The 21,437-nt window shown below is 38.1% G+C and overlaps 1 protein-coding gene across 1 annotated transcript in view; it reads right to left on the reverse strand.

The window, feature by feature from the left end:
* Window positions 1-223: 223 nt before the first annotated feature.
* The window catches only part of CA10 (carbonic anhydrase 10), a 112,551-nt gene continuing 91,337 nt past the window's right edge, over window positions 224-21,437 (reverse strand). The window contains exons 5-7 of the mRNA XM_039362293.1: window positions 7,736-7,890; window positions 2,932-3,106; window positions 224-964 (exon numbers count right to left, since the gene is read on the reverse strand). Of these exons, the coding sequence (XP_039218227.1) occupies window positions 942-964; window positions 2,932-3,106; window positions 7,736-7,890 (353 nt within the window). The 3' untranslated portion in view covers window positions 224-941. The remainder of the gene's footprint in view (window positions 965-2,931; window positions 3,107-7,735; window positions 7,891-21,437) is intronic.

Consider the following 21,437-nt stretch of genomic DNA (forward strand, 5'->3'; position numbering starts at 1 on the left):
ATAAATTCTTACCAAGGTATTTTAAAATGATGTGTGTGTGCTTCTGGTATTTAAATCTTAATTTGGGATTATTCTTATAGTAACTTTTAACTACATATTGACATACAAATAATAAACATTTAAAAATACAATTCTGATGATTAGTGCCGGCAGAATTCAAGGTCCTTTTCATTTTTTATTTTGAGAGAGAAGAAATAAAATAAACCGAGGTGAGTGTAGCAAATTAATTTGTTAAACACATTTATTGAATTGTTAACAATAACCAAACACAGTGTATGACCTTTGTAAAACAAGAAACAGAAAAATGGATTAATTCCAGTCTTGGCAGTTCCTACTACAGGTATGTGATGAGGGGGAAAATATTTCAATTTCCTTTATATTCTTCAGTGATCTATTTACAATACTAATCTTGGCATCTGTCCATTATTAAGCAAATGGAAAGATTATGATCCAGAAATAAATCTCCCTTACTATCTCCCTAGTTCTGCTTTGCCAGTAACCAATAATGAGGGGGATATGACAGCTTTCCAAGGATTATTTGGCACACAGAACACAAATCCACTTGGATGGCAGCAGCAAACCACCTTTTTAATGGAGTTATGATGGGAAAGCGAAGAAGGGAGAAGGGGAACAGAGGAAGAATTCATATATACAAAGTCTGAACAGTCTTTTTCATTGTGGGCAATAGTAGTTTCAGGAAAACAGTATCAAAATTGTAATCATGGTAATGGCAGATATTGTCTTTTTTTTTTTTCTTATGACTGATCCATATGAATACATTTCATTGAGCTGAATTTCCAACTTGGCATCCTTTTCTTTTGAGTGTGGCTCCATGAAGTACAAAGACCGAGGACTGAATGGGATTGGGGCATTCTGTAGTATATCAATTCACAGTAGTAGCATTCCATTGAGGTGAAAACTTCTTCCCATGTATGTCTTAATTATTTCAGGAGCCATTCATTTACTGAAAGGGGGAAAAAAAAACAATAACCATGGAAAAATTTCCACAATGACACCCTCCCTCCTTTATTTTTTTTCTTTCTACAACCACAAAGATTTAAAGATCACTCAAATATCTGAAAGATAGATTGTGGGATCAGCTACTTAGGATAAACCAAATAAATAATGTGTAAATAAATAAATCTTAAAAGGAAAATATTATACAATTTCTAGTGCTTTTTCCAGCATTTGAAATGTTGGTATGTCTCTCTGTGGATGGGAGAGTGGGGACAATGAGATAATGAGGTTATTATAGATTCTGATGTCCTGCTAGTAGGATAAATCAAGCCTTGCGTTGAAATCAAGGTTTGGAGCCAGAACTTGCAAGAAGTGAATATATTTCAAAAAAGAAGTTAAACATGGGTTCTTGCAGAGGGAAGAAAGTTTTCAGGTTTAGTGAACGAGAATGAATATTTCATAATTGTTCACAATATCTCAAAATGTGTCACTTGCTTTACATTCAATCAGATTATTAATCCATCTAACTCAAGTGATGATGAATCTATGATACATGTGTCAAAGGTGACACGATACGACATTTTGGGTGACACATCAGTATTTACATGCAAGCAGAGTCGAATTAGGTATTTTTTGAATTTTGGACATGCCAAGCCCAAAAGATTCATCATCATTGATCTAACTTGATATTAGTTATACTAGTGTCTGGGCAGTGGCTAAATCTGGGATTTTCTACATAAAAAACATGGCCTCTTCTACTGAACTGTAGCCCCTTGCAAGCACTTCTTGTTAGGAAAGTGGCTTCCATGAAAACAGATGTATTCAGGTTTGTCTTCCCATACACCACTCTGTTGTGTATACCTTTGCAAGATATAATCATTATTATTTTGTCCTAACAAGCCTTTCTTGATGCATGTCAGACATAATGGACTTAGCTACTGCTAGTTATGGGAGTTCAGGTCTAATATCCCTGGAAGATATTGTACAGGGAAGACTGGTTTAATTTAGAACAGTGTTTTTCAAACTTGGCAACTTTAAGAAGTGTGGACTTCAACTCCCAGAATTCCCCAGCCAGCATGGAGAATTCTGGGACCTGAAGTCCTACACATCTTAAAGAAACCAGATTTGAAAAACACTGTATTAGAAAATTCATCAGGGAAGGGAATGTTACTGGCATTCTAAAATAAAACAGAAACAGTTGTTTTAGAATGAATTGTGCTTCTAATTTCCTGGCTTCCAATATTTTCTTTTAAACAAAAATCTCTTACTAAAAAAGCAAAACCAAACAAAACTACCATACATCTTCTTTCTCCTCCTTGATCACCAAATAAGTTATGCAAATCTGGGAAAGGTAACAATTAAAGCTGTGAACTCTTGCTTGCATTTGTTCTTCAACCTTAAAACCAGCGACTCTGGGTTTTGTTGCATATAAATGATTCCACTGTTTTGAAACAGAATCAATCTGGTTATCCCGGTTCATGTTATGCAGTATCCTTCAGCTGGGTAATTGTCTCTATAGTGTCTTTAGATTTTTCATGCATATTTATTTTCAGCTCCAACCTCTGGTCCAGCTCCTTTCATTCATACTCAGTAGCCAGAACACCAGCTATCACTATGCCAGACATGTATTTTGCCCCTTCAGTAAGCCTTATTTTTCTGAAGGTTTACAGAAGCCTCCTTAGAAGATTGAAAGAGCTGTCTTTTGTAATGGCAAAACATATATTTTGTACATCAAAAAAATTCCAAATTTTAATCCTAGCATTTCCACTTACTCACCAGGAAGCAGATGTCTGAAAGATCCTTCTCTGAGTCTCTGAAGAGAGGTTATCAAAGTAGAAAATATTGGGCCTGACAAAGAAACAATTTAACCTGGAATACAATAAATCAAACCTTCCTAATCTGACATTGTAAGACAAAGGGGATTCCAAAACGGAAAACATTACCTTGAAATGAATATAATGTTTGTAGCATTACCTCTATACTGTAGTTTCTGTGCTCTATTGTTTGGGCAATCTTTCCCTTGTAAACTAAAGTTGATGTTTGTTCGGATACATCGATTGTTGAGAGGCTGGACTGGTCTGAAGTTATCACTCATACTCAGAAAAATCTGTGAAGGCTGATTCTGGCTTAGTAACCGTAATGAATGCATCTGCATTAATATAAAAAGTGAAGACAGATATTAATCTTAATATCTGAGAGGAAAACATGGGTTGCTAATTTGGGTAATGTTTAATAGCTTTTTGTTGACTAGGACTGGATGATGATGTTATAAAGGTTTTGGTTATTTGACGAGAGACGATAGGGATATTTGTTTAAATAGAAAAGATAAGAGGGAGGGTTCAAACTGGTTTATTAGATATTTACAATACAGGTAGTCCTTGACTTACAACAGTTTATTTAGTGACTGTTCAAAGTTACAACAGCACTGAAAAAAGTGACTTATGATCATTTTTCAAACTTATGACCGTTGCAGCATCCCTGTGATCACGTGATCAAAAGTCAGATGCTTGGCAACCGACTCATGTTTATGAGGGTGGCACATGTCCCTGGGTCATGTGATCCCCTTTTGTGACCTTCTGACAAGCAAAGTCAATGGGGAAGCCAGATTCACTTAACAATTGTGTTACTAACTGCACAACTTCAGTGATTCACTTAACAACTATGGCTAGAAAAAGAGACAGGATCAGAAAAAGGAAAGGAGGCAAAGGTGTCAGGAATACAAGCTAATTTGAGGGCTAATCCACATGGAACTCCATTTCCATCTGCCCTGTTTGCCATCGTTCGCTCCCAAGAGACTAAAATGGATGTTCTGAAACTTGAGCTGACCACGAACAAGGAGTGTATATTGGAGGTGGTATATGCAATGAAATTTCATTTTATATAATAATAATAATAATAATAATAATAATAATAATAATAATAATAATAAAATAGACAAGAAAGAACTGGAGAAGATAACAAAATACAAAGACCTACAAATAGAAATAGAAAGACTGTGGCAAAAGCAAGCAAGGGTATTACCAATGGTAATAGGTGCCTTGGATGCAATCCCAAAACAACTGGAGCACCACTTGAACACCATTGGCATTGACAAATTCGCCATTAGTCAATGCCAAAAGGCGGCCTTACTAGGAACTGCTTCCATCCTGCGACGATATCTGTAATACCATCAAACATCCACATCTGCCTATCCTGGGTCCTTGGTAAGGACTCGATAGGTAGACAAAAATGCCAAATCCAGTCTGAACATCTGGCTGACTGTGCAATGATCCTTAATAATAATAATAAAGATGCCCCACGAAAATAACATTAAGAGTCTGGATAAGGAAGAGTACTACAAATACTTGGGTATCCTTCAAGCTGACAACATCAAGCACACTGAAGTCAAGAAAAAGATTAGAGGTGAATACATCAAGAGAGTGAAGAAGATCTTAAAGTCCAAACTCAATGGAGGAAATACCATAAAGGCAATCAACACCTGGGCAATCCCAGTCATTAGGTACACAACTGGAATAGTGGACTGGATTCAAGCAGAACTAAAAGCAATGGATAGGCAGACCAGAAAAATAATGACAATGAATCATGCCCTTCATCCACGCAGTGACATTGATAGACTTTATCTACCAAGGCAAATAGGTGGGCGTGGAAGGCTACAAGTACATCAGATGGTTGAAGAAGAAAAAATGGCTTTGGAAGAATATCTGAAGAACAATGATGAAGATGCACTGAAATTAGTATATCAGGAAGGCTTACTGACTACTGGAGAGACCAAACTGGCCTACAAGAAAGACCAATGAAGAACAGAATAGAGGCATGGGAAGACAAAGCACTACATGGCCAATACATGAAAAAAAATAGCTGGGAAAGCAGATAATAATAAACCTGGCAATGGCTAAGAGCAGAAAATTGAAGAAAGAGACCGAGGGACTAATTCTGGCTGCACAAGACCAAGCCTTAAGGACAAATGCATACAAAGTCAAAATTGAGAAGACAGCAACAGACAGTAAGTGCCGCCTATGCAAGAAGCTGAAGAAACAGTGGACCACTTGGTAAGCTGTTGCAAGAAGATTGCACAGACTGACTACAAGCAGCGGCATGACAAAGTAGCAACAATGGTGCATTGGAAGATCTGCAAAAATATCATTTGCCTGTAAGCAAAAACTGGTGGGATCATAAAATAGAGAAAGTCATAGAAAATGATAAAATTAAACTGCTCTGGGACTTCAGAATTCAAACAGACAAGCACCTGCAACATAACACCCCAGACTTAACAATTGTCGATAAGAAAGACAAAAAAGTCTGGATAGTGGACGTGGCAGTGCCTGGAGACAGCAGAATAGATGAGAAAGAAGTGGAGAAGATAACAAAATACAAAGACCTACAAATAGAAATAGAAAGACTGTGGCAAAAGCAAGCAAGGGTAGTACCAATAGTCATAGGCTCCTTGGGTGCAATCCCAGAACAACTGGAGCACCACTTGAACACCATTGGCATTGACAAATTCGCTATTAGTCAATTGCAAAAGGCGGCCTTATTAGGAACTGCTTCCATCCTGCGACGATATCTGTAATACCATCAAACATCCACATCTGCCTATCCCAGGTCCTGGGTAAGGACTCGATAGGTAGACAAAATGCCAAATCCAGTCTGAACATCTGGCTGACTGCGCGAGGATCGATAATAATAATAATAATAATAATAATAATAATAATAATAATAATAATAATAATAATAAGAAGAAGAAGAAGAAGAAGAAGAAGAAGAAAGGAAACCGCCCCAATAGCAGAGGAACAAAAGATCAACTCCTAATAGACAAAATGATCTTGGAAAACTGCAAGAGAAGGAAGACCAACCTGAATGTGGCCTGGATTGACTACAAAAAGGCATTTGACTCTCTGCCACATGATTGGATAATAAAGTGCCTAGAAATAACAGGAGTCAGTAGAAACATCAGAAAATTTGTGCAAAGATCGAAGGCACAATGGAAGACACAGTTGCAGATCAATGGTGAGAGACTGGGAGAGGTTAATATCAAGAGAGGAATATTTCAAGGAGATTCATTGTCACCATTACTATTTGTTATTGCGCTGTTTCCTCTGTCAACAATATTGAATAACTCAGGACATGGCTGAGTTATCAATCATCAAAAACATCTACCAGACTATCCCATCTCCTTTACATGGATGATCTGAAGCTGTATGGAAAAACATCATCTGAAATAGAATCGCTGCCCAACACTGTCTGTATATATAGCCAAGATATTGTAATGGAGTTTGGCTTGGACAAATGTGCCACACTTACTATCAAACAAGGAAAAGTAGTGAAAACTGAAGGACTCAAGATGCCCTACGAAAATAACATTAAGAGTCTGGATGAGGAAGATTACTACAAATACTTGGGCATCCTTCAATAAGTAGTAGTAGTAGTAGTAGTAGTAGTAGTAGTAGTAGTAGTAGTAGTAGTAGTTGGAAGGGACCTTGGATGTCATCTTCTAGTCTGACCCCTTGCTCAGGCAGGAAACCCTATACCATTTCAGACAAATGGCTGTCCAGTCTCTTCTTAAAAACTTCCAGTGTTGGAGCATTTACCGCCTTTGGAGGCAGGTTATTCCACTGGTTAATTGTTCTGTCAGGAAGTTTCTCCTTAGTTCTAGATTGCTTCTCTCCTTGATTAGTTTCCATCCATTGCTTCTTGTCCTGCCTTCAGGTGCTTTGGAGAGTAGCTTGACTCCCTCTTCTATGTGGCAGCCCCTGAGATATTGGATCACTGCTATCATGTCCCCCCTTGTCCTTCTCTTCATTAAACTAGACATACCCAATTCCAGCAACTCTCTTTTGAGTTGAGAGTTCATTCACATAGTTTTCTTTCCACCTATGGAAGTGATCTGCTACCATATTTTTCAGAATGTATTTTTTTTTAAATACCCCAGTCTGTCCTATGACCTTATTTTCTTGTGGTCTCTCATACTTCAGAATGAGTGAATATAGGATTGCAACTCAAATCAATATAAGGCATAGATTAGTATTATCCCAGTGTAATTCATTAGTAGAAAGGGACAAAATAGTGACTCATTTCCCTTTTTTTCAGATATAATGACCTTGAATACATGATAAAAGACTCATTTTTATAAAAGGAAGAGTGAAGCTGTTTGTGGAATACTGTTGCATTTGAATTAGAGGAGAGATGGAGAAGCTCTTCTCCTAAGTAGGACTGTAATGTTTAAGGCTGAGATAAACTGAAATGGTTTGTCTCATTTTATAGGCAGTGATGGGAGAAGTTGAAATAATCTCACTATGATGGAAAAGCAAGCATTTTCCTTCTGTCAACTTTTCAAAGTTCCACTTGTAAACCTTTTTTTTCTTTTCACATTCTTTTCTTACTACTAAATATAATAATTGTGTTCAAACTGCCATTATTTCTTCTGCCTCTTAGAAGACTTTTTGACTTCATTTTCTTTATTTAAAAGAAAAACAAAAACATTAGTACTTAAGTGTTGAACCTTCCATTGCACATTTAGCCCTCTGAGGCCAACATTTTGCCTTCTCTTTGAAAATAGTTAAACCCTTTACACCCATTCTTTCCTTCCATATTAGGTGGAGAACAGTGATAATAACCTTTGAAAATGGGAAGATTCTTTTTAACTTTTCTATTGGAGGCTGCCTAATTTACTCTGGTTTTCCAGAAAAATAAGCACACATTTCTGAAGGCACAGCAATTATAAGAAGAATTCATTATTTCCAAAGTAATGTATCATAGCCAATAAAGATTTTCATTTTACCTGCATTCTTGATATGTAGACAGGTTTGTTCATTAGTATCCAACTTGCTGTTTCATAGCAGGGTGGAATTGTCATGGACCCATCATATGTAATGAAACTAGAGGTTTCAGGATAAAGTTCTTCAATATTAAGTCCCTGCAGTAAGTATGCATCATCTAGGGAATAAATTATGGTAAAATTATGAAAACAGAGCATTCATATTTGATTCAAATCATCAACTATCAGAGTTTAACTGGCAATTAAATGGACCTAAATCAGGAAAATGTTTGAATTGTTATTCTGCCAACATTTATATATTGGAGCAGGTTAAGCTGTCTCTATGAGTGGGCAATCTGCAGCTGCAAATCCTGGTTTCTTTCCCATATCCCAGAGAGCTCTTCTACACATGACCCAAAAAATGATATTGTAATTTGCTTGCCATTTCAAGGTGTGCCACGCAGTGTGATGTAGCGGACCATAGTTTACAAAACAAGAAAAGTCCAAAGGCCTTTCCTAAAACTTGGGGGGGGGGAGGAATCCCAGTATGGTCCAGTTGCATAATCACCTTAGTACAGTACTTTATGGGCTGTATTGTATGTTCTACACTGGTTACCAGTTCAGTTCCAAATACAATTTAAAGTGCATCAAGGGTACCTAAAGAACTATTTTCCCCAATTGGACATGGCCCAGTCTGTTAGATCAAGTAAGCAATAGGAATAGCACTTAGACTTATATACCACTTCACAGTGCTTTTCAGCCCTCTCTAAGCGGTTTAAAGTCAACATATTGCCCCCAACAATCTGGATCCACATTTTACCAACCTCAGAAGGAGGTTGAGTCAACCTTGAGCTGGCAGCCGGCAGTCAGCAGAGGTAGCCTGCAGTACTGCATTCTAGCCACTGTGCCACCACAGCTTCATAGTAAAGAAGGAGTTCATGTTGTTCCACATTTTTGGGAAGTCAGCTAAAGATGAAAGTTGCTGTTCAGGCTGATCAGGTTGGCCCCCAGCCTGGTAAGTTTTTTAAAGAGGCAATTAAAAATGGAGCTTTTTTTTTGAAGAACCTTTCAGTAACACTTTTGGACTATCTCATTATTATTTTCTTCTTCTACTTTGGTTGTGCGTTTGTAATTTGGATTGTACGTTGTTTTAATTCTGTTGTTCTCTTTATTGTGGCAGCAGTAACCTCAAGAGTCACAAGACTGTGGCAGGATTAAAAAAAATCAAATATGAGTAAATATGGTTTAGATGGGTTTATGTCATGGTGATCGTTTGCTGTTTTCAGAAAGGGATGATAATACTCCAGCTAAAGCTGTAAGCGGACAATCTTGAAATTGCTGCAGCCACCTCTCAGTGCTTTATGTGTGAATGTGGGAAATCAGAGTGGTGGCTAAGGATGCAAACTAGTCAGCCTTGAATAGTTTCTTGGTATGCTATGTTGAAGATACTTTCAGCCCATTCCTGCCCCAGTCTGTCACTTTTAAAAAAATTCTAAGTCTGAAATGCATAAGTTCTTTTCATTTTTGAGCATTTTCCTCATGTACACTTTCTTACCACCGGTATTATATAATATGGAAGACCTCTTTTTTCATGTCTATATTTTCTGCATACATTTTCCTTCTATTCAGTAGTATTGTATGTAAGGGCTAGCAGATCTAGGCTGCAAAAATCAGCCAATTGTAACAAGACAAGAAAGAGTTAACTTATTTTTTTGGGTATCTTTTTCTGCCCTCCAGTATGACTATCTGGATTTCTGAAGTGCAGTTATGGTAGCCCTATGATTGTCTGCCATTATGTCTGTTTGATATCTATCTATCTATCTATCTATCTATCTATCTATCTATCTATCTATCTATCTATCTATCTATCTATCACCAACTAATCTTCTTCTATCTATTTTATTACAACTTTCATCACATTTGGAGGGGAGATGTGTATTGGTGTTTCCGTTCATATACAGATCCCACCATTTTTGCCAGCATTGTAGGAAGAGGATTCCTTGGCAATACCTAGGGAGGCACAGCAGGTGTTAGCTTGAGCAGACTCTAACAGGGCAGCTAGAAGCTGGAAACTGCTGAAGCATGTGGATGCTAGGCCTTTTCTCTAGCATTGGCTTATGTTTTCCTCATGTATTTTGGTTCAGCTGTAGTTCCCATCAAGAGCCACTCTGGGCTAGAAACTAGGAGACTGTGAGTTCTAGTTCTGCCTTGGACACAAAGTCAACTTGGGCCAGTCCCTCTCTGTCAGTCCAAGGAAGGACGCAAGAACAAACCAATTCTGAAAACAATGCCAAGAAAAGTGCAGGGACTTATCCAGGCAGTCACCAGGAGTCAACATTGACTCAAAGGCACACATTAAAAAAAAAAAAAAACATTGATCCATGTTTGTATCAGCATGGCCTGTTTGTGGGAGTTAGAGTTTTACCTAGACAGCACCAGCTTTGAGAAGATGCTGTAAACTAAATCAAATGCCCAAACAAACCCTAGGATTATTTTAATTTCCAGTGCAAGGTATAATTTAGCTACTGAAACAGGATTGAGTTTACACTGTAATTCAGTTGCATTTTGCAGTAATTGCATGTAACATCCTACTTTGGAAATGGATACTATCTTCTGCTAGGAGGGGAGAAGCAGGGCTTAATTAACCATTATAATTTTTGACCATTCTGTCTTGGAAAGGCCAAGACTGTTTAGATTTAATTAACCTTGCATTTCAGGAAAAAAGAAGGTTTTACATTGTTAAGGTTAATGTATGATAATAAAGCTACTCAGTGAAGCCTAATGCCCTTCGTGCACACAGTGGGGTGTGTGCGTAGAAATCACTGAGCATTCCCTTGGCTCAGGCCAATGGGAAAATATGCTTTTAAAGGAACAACTGGGTTTCCAGCTCCTCCTCTTTAAATCAGACATTTCCTTCCTTGCTAATGAATGAGCCATCCCCTTTGTAGAGGATGTCAGGATGCAAATGTTATCTACTCAGTTTGTAATTAGGAAGAGATTGAATTCTTAAAAATCTACTGGCCCATTTCAAAGAGCTTTGCAGGCTATTTTTGTGGCACTGTGCATCACACCAATCTCAACATGACAGGGTTTTTTTTCCCCTTTCTCTTAGAGATCTAATTGACATGTCCTCATGACATTGGCTTTAAGATGCCTTGCTACCCATTCTTGAAACAGGTATTTTAATGACACAAAGGATCGCTCATAATTATCTCCCTGGCCATTTGGGCTTGGGCAGGTGAAAGCAGGCACACAGTATGATGTCTGACTGGTACTTGGCAAAAGTCTATTTGGGCATTACACACACTCCTTATCTACATGGGCCTATGGTCTGGGGTAACATTGTAAGATATATGAGGAAAAAGTGTCCCAACTAATAGGCAGCACATGTGACAGAATGATGTTGCATCGATAAAGTGTAAGAGAGATGTACAAGTGTGCAAGAAAGCTGAGTGAGAAGGTAAGCAATTGACTGACACAGGTGAGTGAGAACAAGTGAGGAGTGATAATGTGTGGATGATCTGAATGGTGGACAGGGGCTTCCCAGTAAGCAGGAAGAGCATGAGGTGTCACTCACACTACAAATTTAGATCTGACATCTGGCTAAAAGTATGGGTATAGTCATTTGGTAACACTTGCATTGCTCTTGGCCTTCTCAGAAGGGAAGACTTGCTCTGTATATAGCATAAGCAGTATATTATGTACAAAAAAAATCAAATTGGAATGAAAGTTCTGGTAAAAAAACAGAAAGAAGTTACAGGAAAGGGGGTGGGGAGTAATTACATTAGCAATAATCAGCTTAGTTCCTATCCGCATTCCCTCTAATTTTATTCTCATTCTTTAGTAGGACTTTCATCCCAACATGATTTTTTTTTACAATATATTCTTCCCATGCTATATAGCAGGGGTCTTCAAACTTGGCCCTTTTATGACTTGTGGACTTCAACTCCCAGAATTCCTCAGCCAGCGTGCCTGGCTGAGGAATTCTGGGAGTTGAAGTCCACAAGTCATAAAAGGGCCAAGTTTGAAGACCCCTGCTATATAGAAAGGATTTTGTTTGTCAAAAGGCTCTCTGTCACTTCACTTTTCCTTCATGATGTACTCCATTGTAATGTACTGTTTATATACAGTAACAGGCAGCCATAACAAGATGTATGGAAATCAGAAAGTGTAACAATTTTGCGTTATACGGGAAAAGTCTTTGGGCCTCCTCAAACCTGTTGCTAATCATTTCCCAGAATGCCAGAAGTATTCTGATTTTGCAATAATCCTTAAGAGTAAAAGCTAATAAATAAGAGGACAAGAAAAATGTGATCAGAAGGAATTACATGAGGATCTTTCTGCTTTTAATCTAACAAAATAAACATTTACTAATATTCATATGGATATCATATGCAGCTTAAGACTACAGGCTATGCTTTCTTTATATCTAGCAAGTACAGCTTGCTTCACCACATACAACCACTACTTGGTTATGAGAACAAAAGAGAGACTACTTAATTTCTTTGAGGAAAGGCAGGGCAGGTTAGAACAGGTTAAAAGAATGAACATTTCTTATATTGCTTAAGAGCAGCACTGTGGGAGGCAGACAGAAGGCGCACCCAGGAGCTAAATTTGCGTGATAACCTAAGAAGAAGACCCAGTCAGGGCCAAACATATAATGGACTGATCCCAAATGCAACAGGAAATCTTCATACACTTCCTTGTCCTCAAAGAGCCAATTGCCATCCTGAACAAAGTAAGAAACACTGATTTACCTTTCTGGTCAGCCACAAACAGTGAGACAGTGGGCAGTAGTGCCTAACACACACGTGTACATGCATACACACTCATCTTGCAGTTTCCTTCAGGATAAACAGTGTGATTCAAAGTGTAAAAGAAAGAAATAGGAAGCCAAGGAAATTAAAGATAGGAAATAAGAAAAGGAAATATAGCTAAATCTAATTTATACCAACTCCCATTCATTACCTTCCCATATCTTTCAAACCCTGTAAATGTTTGTGATGAAGCAGTGACTCTTATACAGTCACTAGCCTTTATGCCATGGTGTATGTCACTAGATAGCTCACAGACATAGGTTTCTGCTCCCCATCATGGCCTTGGTTGTCTGAAGCTTTTTAGTAAAGCTGAAGGTGCAGACCCATTTATCAACTTCAGTTGCACTCCTACTATATGTGGGTATTTCTGCCAATACTAAGGATAATACTGGCCTGCTTTACCTAATATTTTGAAGAAAAGTAAAAGTTCTTCAGATTTTCACTATTGGCCATATGAAGAAAGGAAAGTAGGAATCTATTGTTTAGTGTGATAGTCTTATTATTTAGTGCTAGGAGGCTTAAACTTAACATCACATAATTCAGTCCCTGCATTTGGAAGTGCTCCACAGGTGCTGAAAGACGTTTTATTCCAACAGAGATCTGGCAGAGACTGCAATTTCCATAAGCCTGGAATGGGGCGCTTGAGAAACGGAGTATTCTTTTCTGTGCAGTCACACAGGGTGCTTCAAAACGCAGGAAATCCCTGCATTTTGAATAGCCCCACCAGATCACAAACACTCTACAATCCACATTGCCAAATCCTAACCCCTACCACAGCCCAGGGAACCCACAATACCAAATCCTAACCCTCACCCCACCCCAGGGAATCCACAATGCCAAATCCTAATCCCCACCCCAGGACAACTACATTCCTTCACTAACCTCCTTTCCAGCTCCATTCTCCATGTGCAGGGCAACAAAAAAAGTTTGTGGAACTAAAAAAAAAGATCAATGCAACCTTCCAACTTCTTGCGGAAAAAAAAAGATCTTGCAAAGTTGGAAGGCCTGATTGAACTTTTTTTTTACCAGTAGTCCCATAGGCTTCTTTTGTTGCCCTGCATGCGATGGCGGAGGATGCCATCGCATGCAGGGAAAGGAGGAAAGGAGCTGGAAAGGAGGTTAGTGAAGGGAGGCTTTGGGGGATACGGGGAAGGGTCTGCTCTGGCCACTGCTGCCTCACTCCGCAGCATCAGGGCTCCACATGCAGGGAAACAAAATAAGTTTTTTTTTTGTTTGGGAAAGGTTAATCAATCAATTCCAACTTCTTGCAAAAAAAAAAAAGATCTTGCAAAGTTGGAATTGATTGATTGACCTTCCCCCCTACAAAACACTTATTTTGTTTCCCTGCACATGGTGGCGGTGGATCATGAAGGAGAAACAGCACAGGACTGGGAGCCAAGTAAGGAAAGAAGTGTAATTCCTGGGGGGAGCGAGGGCATCTGGGTGGTGGTGTGCCAAGCTCTCCAGATCCATGGGGAAGGGACATCCGGCATGGATGCTGATGGCAGGATGCCTGCCTGCTTCACCACCCTGCCTCCCCGAGCCTCTGGCACTGCACCTGCCGCTTTGGTGGCTCTGTAGGCAGAGCTGCTAGTTCTCTTCTCTGACAGAGAAGAGAATGGGCAGGTGAGGGGGAACTGTCCCATTTGTTCCGCAGCCGCTTTTGGCTGAGCGGTGTTGTGCTCACCAATGGCATGGGCATGAGGCCTGGTGAATTCCCCCCCATCTGACCCATGCAAGGATGTAGCCAGGCCTACTGTATGTTAACTCTAACCCCCACTGCCCCCCAACCCTAACAGGAGATGGGAAGCCCTGGGGGAAAAAAAACGGAAAAACTTGGATGGGAAAAAAAAAAGGTTTTTCCTGTTTGTTTCCAAACTGCTTTGGAATACCGATACCGTGGGTAAGATCCCCCCTCCCCCATCGGCTTCACCTTGTCACAGAGGCAGGCCGTCTGTGCAGGCTCTTAAGCAGGCTTACTTTTGAGGGGAAGGCTTATATTAGGCCCAACCCCCCCAAAATCAGCTGGGGCTTAATTTCTGAGGTGGGATTACTTTCGGGAAAACATGGTATCTGCAAATGGTGACTCTGATGTATCCCCTGGTCAAAAAGGTCCAGTTCCTGAAAACCTCAGAGAATTAGGTTTTCAATTCTGAGGTGACTCAAGCATGGCTGAAGTATTATTATTGCTTGTCATGACAATTCACAGAGAGAGAAACGAGAGGAGCAGTTGCAATGTACAGGCTCCTTTTCTCCCTCAGAAAGTGTGGTGAATTCCCCACTTCTCCAGGGCAGGGGAAGCTCTTTTTGAGACAGATCTTGGCACCCTGGCAGCATCATTTTGAAGGTGAGACAGATGCAGAAGAATGCTGCTGTGTCATTATGATGGATTAGGGAAAATTTAGGGAAAACTTAGAGAACAGCACATTTTTTTTCCCCAGCCAACAGTCACAGTACCAAACTGTTACAGATTAAGTGAATTAGGTACCTGTTATGTACTGCATTCATTAGAAAGTAGTTTACTTTTTATGACCCTCGTCTTTTCTCGTCATCTCCAATGATTCCACCATTTCCCGGCCCTGCCCTGAAACTTTTCCCCCAGAGCTAAATTTAAACAAGCCACCAGTATTAAAAAGGCTCTAAAACAAATACTGTACCTGAGAACTCAATTGGGGTGTATCAGCAGGAAAATATTTCCCATTGATCACTGGGTCTTTGTTCACCTCTGCCTAATGCCGGCTAGTATTGACCATTCCTCCTGTTCTGCTGCTCGGCAACAATATTGTTTTATCTTACAGACCAACTCACAGTTTACTAAAGCTGCCACTACTTCACAGATGCTAAAGATTGCTCCTGTCAACCTTCCCTCTCTTTTCTTTGCAGGTAGTTTTGGATCTGAAGGGAAGAAGTCTTGGCTCAGATCTCAGTGACTTGCAACTCCCGTTTTTGAGCAACTCATCCTGCTCATTCTTGAGCCTGACATGATGTCAAAAACTTTTTCAGGGAAAATGATTGACAGGACATTTATTTAATTTTGATGGAATGACAATATTAATGTTTTTGCACTAATGATAAGACTGAACAGTGACAATGGAAAAATGGGCAGGCAAACCATGCCAAAGGTGACATATCTCCTACTGTTCAGGATGCATGGTTATAGCAATAAGTTCCTGGCCTGAAGACTCAGCATGATACTTTTATTTCCAAGCCTAATAAGTGAGTAAAACCATTTATGTAGCTCTGAAGAATGCTGGAGCTAACCAAATGCATTTCAACTGTCTTGGCAACTCAAATCAGTAAAGGCAGATTTATATTACAGTGTTTGATTGGTTTCTGTTTCATCCTAGTTCCTTCTCTCTTTCCACTTCCTACCTGTTCATTATTTATGAAGCACAGAGAGTGATGCTCAGCATCAAAGTGTTTAGTCAAAATGAGATGTTTCAAATTTTAAAGGATAAGTTCTCCTGGCTGCCTCCCTATGAGGTCCTTATTGAAGCTACTTAAAATGGAGGCAGCAACCGCTTAACAAATGAAACTATAAACAGGGATTCTGGGAACACAGTCATGCAAAGATATGACTGGTGCATCTGCTCGGCCATAAGACCGTACTTTAGTATAAAGAGTTGCAGTCAGTAAAGCAATTAAGTCCGATCTTAGAAATTAGGAGAGAGAGAAAAAAAATCTCATAGCTAGTTTTGATGTTTAGGAAGTCTTCCCCTAGAATGCAGGAAAGCATTTTCTTTTTGGTCAGATCACTGCTTTAAAAGCTCTTATTTCTCTCAATTAACCGGCAGCAGCTTTGCAAAATCTTAGCGATTTTCTTCTCCTGCCCTGTTGTTTTACAGTTTTAAATTAGAAATATAGGAAATTCAATTGGTCTTTTAAATGTAAAGCATTTATCTATGATATTATTTCTATATATTATTTTTTAAAAAGATATTTCATTGAGGTACTTTGGTATTTTTATTTATGATTATTTTTGGCAAATGTTAAAAATAATATTGCACTTTAAACATGTTACAATTAAAATGTCCTAAAGGGCATTACATATTGATGTGTAATGTTATATATGCATTATATAGATGTGTCAATGATATGATTACTGTATCTTATAATGCAATATACTTCAGAAGAAAAAAGCGAATAAGATTTTTTTTAAAAAGAAAACCCCTACAGTATGTTAAAGCACCTAAAATAAAAACATAAAGAGGACAAAAACCACATAAAACATAAAAAAGAAAGAAAAAGGGATTTTTAAAAAACCCTGGAAAAAAATAAAAAATGACAACATCCAAACATCTTGCAAATTGCAGTAATGAAATCTCTGAGTGGCAAAACACATGGCTTTCCCAATTTTCTTGTCATGTTTGAAGTTGGTTTGCAAGTTACAATCAGTAACTGTTTTTATTGGACTAACCACACAGAAAGCACCGATGATCCATTAGGATCATTTTGCAATTATTTATATTGTTCATATTTACCTTTTCCTTTCCTATAATTACGTTTGCCAAGTCATTAGAGGGACCTGCACAGAAACCTATTGTCTATCAAAATAATACACGCCAATTCTTCCTGTGTTTTCACAATTCCTATATCCTTCTTGATAGCCCATGTTTCTATAAAAAACAGCAAGCACCATCTTGCGTTAAGGCACTGTTTATTTTGGGCACTACCTATAACTGGTATCGGAAAGATTTATTCCTTCAGTGAGTACATGGATTACGGTATATGTATTAAGTATTATGGACTAATTATGGTCAATGACCAGTAAGGGAAAAAAATCCAATTACAGAAACAATATCCGAATACTACAAAGACAGTGTGACTTGTAAAAGCTAAACTCAAAAACCCAAACAGGAAAAAATTGAGTAAAGTACAGTAAAGGATATAAACATAAAACAGAAATGCAATAGCAATGCAATAAAATAAAAGAGAAAACCACTGCTGTACAATCTTAGGGAAATTGCGGTAGGAAATAGGAGAGCAAGTTCTCCCTTACACAAGACTGGGGATTTGTTAGGAGGGGGCTAAAGGAATGGCTGCCAGTAAACTGGTGTAGAAAAGGCAGTGGAAAAATTCACACAATAAAGTCTCTGCTTCTTTCTGACCAGTGGGACAACCTCTCTCTCCGAATGGGATCCTGTTGTATGTCCCATCTAGTTCTACTGAGACAAAGGCATTCAGACAAGCCAAAAAAATGGCTCTACAGCATGCTGGGCAAACAAGGTTGGATAAGTAGTTTATAGCTATAATAAAAGGTTTCCAGTTCAGGGCTTCCAGTTCCGGGTCGCAGTGCTGCGGTTGGATGAAGAGACTTGTCTCTTTGCCGGCTGAGTTTCTCCTGCCGGTAGACCCTTGATTGGGTCGAAAGTCGCCCTGGAGGGGTGACTACCATTGAGGAGGCTGCCTGTTTGACTGCAGAGGGGCAGCGAGCTCCTTTGGGCCGACGGAGTAAAGATCGGTCAGTAAAATGGCCAATCACTTAGCTGCACCAGTTATAAGCCACAAGAACATCTAAGCGAAATAGAACTACCGTGGAAGATTTGGTGAGACCTTTCCTTGCCTCTCCTTTTCCTATTTACTCCTGTGAAAAGGCTTTGGAATCATTTCCGTATCTTTTTAAAGCGGCTTTGTTGATGGGGGAAGAAAAGCTTTGGAACAAAAGAAAAATTAATTTTAACTTTTCCAATGGTTGATTTTATTTTTGAATATTTGGGAGTCCTAAAATCCCTGTTATAGAAACGTAATATGCTAGCAATTGGGAGAATTTTTTTCTATTTTCTACTATTTTTATAACTAAAGAAAAGAAGGAAAAAAGGAAAAGAGGAAAGAAATTATTTTTATTGGGGTCTGGAAAGACTGAACAACTGATTAACCCTCTGGGGACATCTTGTGGTGAAATTTACTGCAATTGTTATTCCCTTTCTTTGGACTCTGAGTTTGACTTTGACCTTCAAATTATCTCAAAAGGGAAAGATAAAGAAGCTGTATAGCTGGGTGGAAGTGGATATTGACTGATTGTTATTAAATACAGCCTCCACCAAAAGAATAATGGCTTTATATACTACTGAAATGGAGGAACTCTGTCCAGATTTCAATTACAAGTATATATTGGACAAAATTCTTAAAAATACTGAACAAATAATTGCCTATACAAAAGAGATTATTTTTCAACGACAAATCAAAGCGCAAAGTGTAAGTGAGCACTTTGTAAGCCAAGAAACAGCAGAAGGGGTATATACTCAAGAGACCTGTCTTCAACCTTATCCACAATTTACTGAGATGGAAGAATTAAACTTACATCAGGACTACCAACCTACACCGGAAAAAACTTGATGCTAATGAACAAATGACTTTTAGCACGGAAACTAAGGATGTTACCCCAGAAGGGCAGGCTGATCTCCAGACTCCAACTGATTACCTGGCAGATAAAAAACCAATAGGAGGAGAGCAAAATAATATTAAAGAAGACTCTACATTATTTTATAGACAATCTATTGAGACTTTGGATGATTTAAAAATGACTGTAATTAAACTAGACACAACTTCAAAAAAGATGAAGATGGATGTTCAACCATGAGCTATTGAGAATCGCTACAACTTTTTCACTAGCCTATTAAAATGGACAATGGGAGATTCTCCCCTGATTTATGTGTTATGCAAGAAATGGAGTTTTATTTGCAGACCTAGAGGCCTTACTATGGAAACCCGTTTGGAACAGAAAGAAAGCTAGAATAAGATATAAATATGGAATTTAAGATTACATTTATGGGTTGCAATGGCTTTATAGAGATGTGGATTGATTTGGATTTGGATTTTTAAAAGGTGTTTTTAGGATAAGATTTAGAATTTAATATTGAAATATAGTAAGAATATATTTTTGGAATAATAGATCTTCCTTCTTTTCTCTTTCTTTTTCTTGGTTTCTTTTTGTTTCTTTCTATTATTTTTTTTCTATTTTTCCTATGCTTTTTTATTATTAGATATGATAGCTAATTTGTGGAGCTATAATGATAAAAAGATTGTAATGATGGAAGAGATGAAATTAATAAATGAAGAATTACTGAATAAGAAATAGAATATAGTTGAGAAATGTAAGAATGTAATTATGGAAATAATATGCTTAAATAAGAGAAATTATGGATACCTGAATTGTAAATAATATTTTTGTTTAAGGCTAAGTTAGATATGGTACTTGGAAATTAATAAACCTAAAAACAGGGTTTGATTTACATCGATGAAAGGTTGCTGATAACTTCTATTGATTAATTGAATTCTTATTTAGGAATGTATTAATGAATTAATTTTACTTAGAAATGTATTAGTTTGACTATACTATTCTAATTGTTAGAGAGGGAAATTTTAAGGAGCGTTATTTGAGCTATATATGTTATGATGTTATTGTACCTAACTGATTACCCTATCTCCACGTTGTTTCTTAACCATTCTGGTGTAAAAATGGAAAAATCAATAAAATTGTTTGAAAAAAAAAAGGTTTCCAGTTCAGATCTCCTGAAAGTTTGCATCCATATCTCTCTGGGGTGTGATGCTAAAGACACTTGAAGGATTGGGCTTAAGCTATTTCTAAAGCAAAGCGTAAGTAGAAAGGCTACAGTAATGCAAATTAGTGAAGATTTAAAAAAAAAAAAAAAAAAATTAATAAGATAATTGCATTTGAAGTTGAACTTTGGCCTCCTTTAATTTATATGACCACCCATCTCACTCTGATGTATGGTGTATGACATCCTGGCATCCAAGGATAAAAGAATAACCTTGCTTAAAAAGAAACTCATCAAGAGCAGCAGAGCTTATCTAATCCTTTGACATGAATACTTGAGGAAGCAGTCAGTATCTTCTGGAGACCTCCAGCCCTTACTTCACTTCCCTTGGTCAATGCCAAGAGCCATTGCTAGAGCTAAAATAGATTATGCACAGGCAATACAACCATCACTAACCTCACCACAATTCTCTTGCCTTTTGGAATGGTTTCCTTTAGCGTAGTCTAAGGGTCTTCAACTTTGGCATTTTAAGACTTGTGGACTTCAACTCCCAGAATTCCTCAGCCAGCATAGCTTTATAGATTCATAGTTGGCTGGGGAATTTTAAAAGTTGGGAGAGAAAGTCCACAGGTCTTAAAGCTGCCAAGGTTGGACACCCCTGGAGTAGTTGGTGGTTATTACTATTCGGTCTATTAGTAAGACTAATTATAATTATATTCAGTACATTTTCGTCCCAAAAGGAAGGATATGATTTCTAAAAGTCATAACATCAGAGCTTAAAAACTACTGGACTGGAGGATTCATATTTTCAAAGCAAATATTCAGAATATGGAAATGCTCATACAAGGTGCAACTATGTCACAATATAGTGATGAACATGAAGTTTAAGGCAGCTGAAACTGCAGATGCAATAACCAACATTATTTAGGAAACTGTTGGGAAATGCAAACTGGGTGATTGCAACTCTCCCTATATATAGATTGAAATGTCAGTCTAAGAGGCAGAGAAAGCACTGTAGACATCAAGACTTCCATCTTCACAGCCTGTCACATTGTTCCAAACAAGATAGCTCATATTACAAAAAGAGGGGAGGGGAAAATAGTTATTCAGATATTTCCTAAAAACAAAACAACTTTTTTTAGGCAGACATTAATCAATTACATCATTATCAATGACACAGCAAATCACAACATCCTACTCCCTTCCATTACAAAAAGGTCCATTCTTCCCGTGTAATAATAATATAGTATAATAAGGGACAGAGAGGAGGCAGATAGCATGTGGGCAAGATAATGTTTTGCTATATCTCATCTTATTTGCTCTTTGTCAGAATAATAAGGGAGACAGCATTTTGCTTTAGAGATTCCATGACAGGTTTTTCGGTTGTGGTTCACCGTGGATTTTTTCCTT

Source organism: Crotalus tigris, unplaced genomic scaffold, assembly GCF_016545835.1.
Source record: "Crotalus tigris isolate CLP2741 ecotype Arizona unplaced genomic scaffold, ASM1654583v1 scf7180000019416.255986, whole genome shotgun sequence".
NCBI classification, from domain to species: domain Eukaryota; kingdom Metazoa; phylum Chordata; class Lepidosauria; order Squamata; family Viperidae; genus Crotalus; species Crotalus tigris.